The sequence below is a fragment of the Fusarium tjaetaba genome (assembly GCF_013396195.1).
Source record: "Fusarium tjaetaba strain NRRL 66243 chromosome Unknown NRRL66243_c0000149, whole genome shotgun sequence".
In the NCBI taxonomy this organism is placed as follows: domain Eukaryota; kingdom Fungi; phylum Ascomycota; class Sordariomycetes; order Hypocreales; family Nectriaceae; genus Fusarium; species Fusarium tjaetaba.
This window is the reverse complement of record NW_023501345.1, coordinates 23,426-31,639: the sequence shown is the minus strand read 5'-3', so window position 1 is coordinate 31,639 and position 8,214 is coordinate 23,426. Positions and strand designations below refer to the sequence as shown.

The 8,214-nt window shown below is 49.1% G+C and overlaps 1 protein-coding gene across 1 annotated transcript; it reads right to left on the bottom strand.

Annotated features, from left to right (window-relative positions):
* Positions 1-2,209: 2,209 nt before the first annotated feature.
* Positions 2,210-3,496, bottom strand: FTJAE_7373 (NAD dependent epimerase dehydratase; the record flags this gene model as incomplete). Its single annotated transcript, XM_037354084.1, has 3 exons — positions 2,210-2,834; positions 2,887-3,187; positions 3,295-3,496. 3 exons carry the CDS (start codon positions 3,494-3,496, stop codon positions 2,210-2,212), a joined length of 1,128 nt encoding a protein of 375 aa, XP_037205553.1.
* Between the last annotated feature and the right edge of the window lie 4,718 nt (positions 3,497-8,214).

Here is an 8,214-nt window from a genome sequence, read left to right as displayed (position 1 = left end):
TGTTGTGTTGCGGTTGATGGGAATATCAAGATGTGGGTATCCGTATAGATGTTGTATGAGGAGAAAGAAGAAAACAACCACGGTTTGGTCAGTGGGTTGTTGGTGGTAGGTACCTATTGATAGGTAGGTAAGTAATGAGGCTGCGTTGCTGGCAGACGGTGGATCGAAATGACGCTATCAAGGATTCAAAGCGCAGATGTATGGTCCTTCCTCAAAGTATAGACACGCCACAAATGACCTGTACTACAGTTGAGACACGTAACAGTTTCACTGAGTGGAAAGTATAAGGTGAGTATGTAGGTAAGGTACCTAGGTAGGTCAGACAACTGGCCACTCCAGGAGAGTCTTGCCTTATATACCTATCTTTTGTTTGTCAACAACGAGGCTGAGTGAATGATTGATTGATTGCGTTTGTTTATCACAAGCAACGCCGAGAGAGGCGCATGATCGCCGAGGTCAAAAAACATGGCTAATTGCAAAGTCACGTTTCATTGAATTCTGTAAAGAATACCACGGCCCAGTCGAGCTACCTACTATACCTACCTATCTTTCCAAGCATTTACCAAAATAGTAGGTGTTCAATCTTTTACAAGACAGATATAGTAGTAGGGGTGCATCTATGAATGGCTGGCTGTCTATCCCTTTGGATCCGAGGGAGCACCACTTAGGTACGTCTGTGAGGTCCTGCTAATAAAGAAGCCAGTATTAGAGGTACTTAAGCTAACTAGTAGTTAGTACTAAGATCTAGGTATCCTTGATAATACAGTCTACTAATTATAACCTCTATCCTTACTACTGTACCTCCTTGAGGCTGGTATTTATGGCGTAAAGATTTACAGCCAATTAATACTAGAGCATGCCCTATCAAAATACTTAACTGGTACTCCCTCGGATCCAAAGGGATAAGGTAGGTAGGTAGTGCGGGGAAAAGCTACGTTAAAAGAGGCTGAGCGACCATGGCACAAGACAAAAGACGAGACAGGAATCCCATTCGAAACTTGAGAGGACGGGAATACTTCGAATATGGAAGTTGAGCCGCGAATGCGCATACAGCAATCAACCGTGAAATAGGTATGTAGTCCAGGTAGGTAGCCTCGGATTTGCCAAGAAGCGAGCGGACTTCTCTTTGATCCCGGTGGGTGGTTCTGAAAGGGCTATCAGAGTCCCCTTCATTTTTACCGCAACACCACATGCTTTACTTGCATCCATCATATCATGACAACTTGACGTATAGAGTCACCATGAATAACAAGGTGCTAAGTTAGTAGATTCCCCAACTACCTAGACTACGCCGTACTGCCTTATACAAGTCTCAGTTGCCAGTTGTCGTTGCAAAGAATGACGTCTTCCCTCTCACTCACTCACTCACTCATCATATGATATTACCCCTTGCAGTAGGTGCTTATTCACTTGGCATGGCTAGCATGGATTCATCTCATGGCAACATCACCCCAACATCTCGAACCCTCATATCCTCAAAAATTTCACGACGTCGACCACCTACTTGTAAGACTCTCCCCCAAAGTCTCGTCCCCGCATTGCTAAACCTCAATCTCCACCTTCGCTTGGATACCGCGACTCCAACTTCACCATTTCGCTTCCACATGTCGTTAACCCATCACAAGCCTCGGCTCATCAAGAATGGCAGGCATCCTTTTCTATCCTTTATATGGAGTACATCCCCGGATCAGCTTACCCTTGTCAGACCGATTTTCCATGAACAATGCTGCGTGCACATACATAACTATGCCCAACACCACAAGCGCAGCGAAACCCTCATCTAACATGTAACTAGTATATTTGCCTATAATTATTAGCATACCCTCTACTCGGATACACTCATCTCGTACGACCTTTGCCCTCCATATCCCCCCCTAGCATCCAGGTCGTGCATGTATAGCATCATCACCTACCTCCCCAGACATCACCATCACCTGTTGGCTGCGCCAATTCTCATCTGACACTAAATCAGCTGAAGCTCAACCCTGTCAAGTCTTGCTGGCCCTGCTCCTCATGCCGTTGGCTTTCGTCGTCCCGGGTATCGTCCGTCTCTTCCAGCAAGAGGCGGGTTCTTCGCTAAGTCGAGTTCATGCAAGAAACAAGCCAAAATCAATGCGAATCTTCATCCATGCATGCATGCATACGCACACCATACAAACCATGTCATGTCACGTCGCATATGTCGTCTTCAACCATTTTCCGGCCCCGCTCAAGGCCACCACTTCATCTTCTTGTAGCTCTCGATCACCTCCTCGATCAACTCCTTCGTGAGGGCAGGTTTCTTGTACTCAAACCCCAATAGTGTCTTGAGCCGCGTTCCGTCCATACTGAGGTCCGTATCCTTGAGCAATTCCTTCTCCATGAAGGGAGTCAGCGGGCCCGGTCGTGTAATGCCCGCATCTGCGAGGAGGTCGGCCCATGGCCCCAGAAGCTCGTCATTAACATCGTCCACAACACTATCGAGGTTGAGTCGAGCAAATGTGCTGATGAGCTGGCCCTGGAAACCAGTCTCGATCTTGAAAATATCACCAATAATTGTCGCTATGGTGCCTTGACTCGTCGCACCCTCATCAACGATGTTGAAGATGGGGATCTTGCCCATACTGGCCTCGTCCCACTTCGCCTTGCCTGCATCAAACCATGCTGCGATTTCCCACAAAGCCCGCGTTACATCGTCAATGTGTGCTGTGTTGGTTCGGAGGTCCTTGGTCCAGAGCCACTTCATTTCGTCTTCAAGGTGTTGATAAGTGCGAGCCATGCACAATGCTGTCGCGACCCACTGAGAGGCATAGGGTCCATAGACGTGCGGTAAACGCACGATGACAAGGTTGAGGCTGTACTGTGCATTAGTGAATTGAATGTCCAAAAGTCATGGTCCCACTATACCCTTCAATTTTGGACAGCTCCTCCTCAGCCTGCAACTTAAACACAGCAATCCGGTTCCAAGGTTTGAGTTTATCTCCCTCTTTGCTTGGTGATGAGTCGGACTTGTACACCATGCCTGTGCTCAGCTCAACAAAGGCCTTGACTCCTCTTTTGGCCGCCTCTTTGCCCACTGCAATAGAGAGGTTCAATGATCGAAGCTTGTAGACCTCATCCTCTTGTGAGTACCTCGTCTCACCTCCACAGTTAAAAACATAGTCCCATTGTTTTCCATCTGGCCGGTCAAAAATGCGTGCCAATCCTTCTGGAAAGAGGGGAAACATATAGTTAGCCAACTAGTCATACATAAGGCAGCCACCTGCACCAGCAAGCGGGGCTGCCAGCAACAGAGTAAGCAGTGTAGAAACTCACCAGGTCTACTGGCATCAGCCTGCATGAACTTGTCTTGTGAGCAGGCTTCGGAGAACTCAGGAGCTAGCCATGCGAGCTGAGGGAGGACTTTGTCAACGAGCCTCACATCGGAAGCGAACTCGTTCTGGTGGATGTGGAGGGCCAGAAAACGGCCAATGTAGCCAAGCCCTCCAATAATCAAGACCGAAGGCTTCTCGGCCATGTTCGTGAGAGTTATGTTATTCGGGTCGTGATACAATCGTGCGCAAACGTGGGGTCAAGGTGACGGTGCAGGTGCCTCGACGTCGGCGGAGGGGAGGCGATATATGGGAGGTATAGATGAAATGTACACCAAAACACGCTTCGGCTCTGCAGGTCTAGTGAGGTGCCTTGTCAAAACTCGCTTCAAATGTAAATGAGACGGACAAATGGTTGCTGTGCGAGGAATATTGAGCCCAGACGCCAGGACAAGATTGTTCGGCTTCAGGGGGTAGAGGGTTGTAGCTGAGTAAATGGAAACCGGCCAAGAGGTCCCACGGGGTGCCGAAGATGGATGGATATGCGAGACTCGGTGTGATTTAGCGTTGGGCGAAGCGAGGTGGTTTCGGGTTTCTCGTGGATAGAGAGCGGGCTGGGCAGTGACCTAGCACAGTAGTTTAATCGAGAAGAGGGCCGTAACCTGGCAGGGAGTCACGCAAGTAAGTATATATTAGGGCGCCATGGGGCAAAGGGAGTGCTTGGCTCGGACATACAGTAGCACTGATCTCGCACTTTTTATATCGAGCCCCAAAAGTGCTGGTGCGGCGACGGCGTAGAGACGATGTGCGGGAGCAAAGGGGAACAAGTTTGACCCAAGGCGGGAAGGCAACGGGAGGACGGACGGAAGACGGAACCAGATGGGCGGGATGGTATGGGATGGGAGGTGGGAGTGGAGGGAAACACGATCAACAGATGTAGCAATTTCAACTCGGCGAGGGCACGAGGCGGCGCACCAACCGCTCTCTGGGACGAGCGATGGATAAACAGGGGTCTGAACTAAAGTCAAGAGACCCAACTTTGGATCAAATCTTTCTTGAACAAGGCCACACGACCGAGCCTGAGGTGAGCTTGGAAAGATATAGCTAGACCCTTGGGGCCCTCGAAATTCCGTCGATGAGGGGTGGACTTGATAGACTGAAGAGGTTGTGAAGTGGATCTCTTGTTGAGAAAGACGAGGGGGAGAATCGGCCAGTGTAAGAGTGACTGGGATGCAATGTGGACTCCTTTTCCAGCAAAAGGGGCCCAAGTCTTGATGCTGGCTGCTCTCTAGTTTAATGAGGGGCGTGCTGTGGGTTTATGGGCGCGAACGGCCCTGTCAAAGAAGCTCGATATTGTGCCCTACCGAATATCAGGCACCGAGAAGTTGCTCATCTTACATGTTATTCCATCAGCCGGTTCTGAGACTGAGACTCATGTTTCACAGTATCCCGTAGGCGCCCATGTCCTCTTTTATGTCCTAATGTTGACTAAATTCTATACATATCTGGGCAGTTTGCGGTCATGCATGTATACAAGTAAGATGTACACCAAACCAAAGGGAGCCGTGGACTGAAAGATGAGTTAGAACGCTTATGTGGGCGGCTTGTGGAGGGGCCCTTCTTCTCCGATGTACATGTACAGTACATGGGTAAGTTGTGTCAAGAGGGAGCCCACTCCCATCAGTCCATTCCTAGACTCAGGTCAAGACTCTGGGCGGAACAGTCTTATTTGGGCGTGAGCTGAGGTCCATTGCTGTTTCGTTAACTCGAGAACGATTCGAATCTCCCATGTATCCCATCAGTTTCTCAAAGACTTGGCAAGAGGCTGGCATTGACATCTCAAGAGGCGAGTCAGGGCCAAAGAAGGCTTGAAAGTGCTGGGTCGGTGGGGGGGTAGCCGTGCCGTAGCTGTGATGCGAATTGGCGGTCATGCGGCTGGACAATTACTGTAATTAATTCAGAGCTGCAGGACGGATTTGCAGGATGCCCCGTTCATCATCGCTGGCCTAGCACCTAGCTACCGAGCCTGCAGTGGGCCTCCATGTTCGTCATTGTCACTGCGAGCAGGGACCAGGGACATGCCGACAGAAGGGACTGGGGTCAAGGGTCAAGGAGCATGACAACCTCCGTCCTTGCCTGAGACTACCATTATTAGGTTTTGGCATTTTCTTGTACTCACTCTGCGAGTTGTCAACAGCTTGACACAATTGAAGTCGAGCCGATCGAGAACTGTGAGCCTGTGAGGGAACTTTTGGTTTGAGAGATATACCGGGTGACGGTTTCGCCTGCTTGTGAGTAGTCATAAAGTATCTGGTCAGACTGACCTCATGGGTGGTAATTACCAATACTGTTGAACGATAATAAACTCACTACCCCATGGGTGAGGGTCAAAGAAAACTCAGCACTTGGCTGGCGAGGGCGCTTAATTCTTGAAATCCATATCTGGCGTCCAGCATGGCGCAAATCATGCTCGCATTGGGTGTCATTTCCGAGTACACATAAACGACGAGGCTTATTTTGGTCATTCCACAGTACTGAAGAATATTATGATGCCAGACGGTTGCAGGTCGTAGTCGATATCCTTCCAGATACCAAGCCATAACTGCTTCGTAGGGAAATGGACGATATATTGACTGTGACTTAATGCGTCCTGTGCATACGGAGTACAGGAATCCAGAGACCTGATTTTAGTGCTGGGTGCCGGCATGTGCGCAGATCCAAGATCCCGTTCGGGCCGCCAACAGGGCCATCTTGATCTTTGCCAGACAGAATTGGAGGCGCTGTATCGATACATATGTACTGTAACTTGGACAGTCAGTCAACCATCGCCAAGGCTGGACGTGTAATAACCAATTCTTGCCAACGGTTCGCGGCTTGCGGTTCTGCCTTATACTGACGGTACCTGAATTCCAGGGGCAGAGCACGCGTCTGTCCCGTTATGTACGCATGTGGCAAGCGGCAGGAACAAGATCAGGAACAGGAACAGAATGATGCGGGGCCTTTTCTAGAATTCTTCCATTTGTGTCTCTACCAATGACGAAAAGAAGAGGTATGAAACAAGAATTGGTGACCATTGTAGTAGCTAGAATGGTGAAAAAGTGGTTGTGATAGTTGAACCGCATACCTTAACATTCAAAGTCTTACAACCGGCCCAAGTGTCAAGAGCGCAGAAGTTATCATCATGCCTGCCTGCCTGCCTGCCTTCTCAGTCAGATTTTATTGTACCGATGTTCTGGGCCTTGGCAGGTACGAGCTAGGTACCGATCTCATGTAAGTTAGTACCTGCCTTATAGCACCTGACTGGCTGGTAGCCCGGTAATGGAGTGCACAGCCAGTTTCACAGCGAACATGGAAAACAATATCCAGTGATCAACAATATTAATTCTATATCTACCTCAACAACACCTTAGGGTATCATGATCAGGAGCTATCATCTTCCGTCTTCCTTTCTGGCCTATCACACAGTCAATAGGACCTTGTCTCATCATCTTTCCCCCATATTCCAACACTACAAGACGGCTTCAACCTAGAGCCTCTTCAACGCTAACGCCTAATAAATAAATAGAGCCAACACACCAATTGCCCAGTCCGAGCGCTAGCATAGAGTACCATGGCCCTAAGATCCGTAGCTTTTGTCTGCATGTCAGACGCACAACACAGACCTTTTTCCGGCCAGGGAGTACATGGGAAAGACGAGAAATCGAGAGTATCGTGATCCTTGTCGCTCTCAGATCACCGTTCAACATGGCTTCAATTTACTGGCTTTCATACTCGTTCCACGAGTTTGAGCGCCTTGTTCATGTCTCCTTGATTCTCTTGTTCAACTCACTACCAAGGATTCATTGTCTCTGAGACTGCCGCCTATCATCTCTGACATGAAAGTGGCTGACTACTGCATCCTGCAACCACGTTCCCCATCTTCAGCCAGGCCTCAAATTCACGCCCATCTCGAGTCAAGGGTGGACCATCCTTCATGTCTTCGACACTTAGAATGCATCAGGCATCAGGCTCAGTGGAATGGAAGCTGCGGCAAAGTTTCTGCTAACCACGCAGCCTGTCAGTGCATTTCCACGGCAGTGCAGAACATGTCATCTACCTGACTCAGAAGGTCCTGAATCCACGACCCTAGCGCACCACGGTGCTCGTATGCTGCAACTATGATAAGCCACTATTTGTCGTCTAATAGGGCTAAAGGCTTCCTCGAAGAAAAGCTGCGAACTAATATGGGCAAAGATATTCGTAAGCTGTAGTCCTCCTGAGCCTGAGAGCCCACATGGTAAGAAGTCATCTACTAGGTGTTCGGACATCCCATGCGGTTGACTTTATCTTCGGTCGATGGCCATGAGTTCATGGTAGGCCAGCAGGCCCATAGGCTTGGGGGAAAGAGCTTGATCGACGTCCAGGGTCAGGCTCGTATCAATTAATCGTGCTAGCCCTTACAAGTAGGTTGTGCCAAAGCTGGCTGCCTTGACTGGGATGTCGGATGTGTCGATATATTGTCATCTACGGATAAAAGCCTTTGAGTAACGGGAAAGCGGGCCGGTTAAGAGGCTTTGAAGCTGCTCGATTACGATCGAGCACTAATGTAATTATTCATGAAACCCGAACTAGCGCTATCATATCGTGCTGAGATTCAGAGTCCCATAAGCATGTTTATATGATTTCTTCCATCCCCATAGAGATCAGACACTGCCCAAGGATCATGTGCCATGTCCTGGTCATGGCCACGAGTCCTTCAATACAAACGCTGGATGAAAGCAAATGAGTATATCAATCAATCTGCACATCTATCAAGTCTCGCTCCTAGTGCAATCAAAGGCCGATACTCGCACAGGATGCCACCACGGTGCAGTACATGTATCTCGAGACAATCTATCGAGGGTCTTGCTCTTCAAACGATCGAGTGAATCGGTTTCGGCGCACA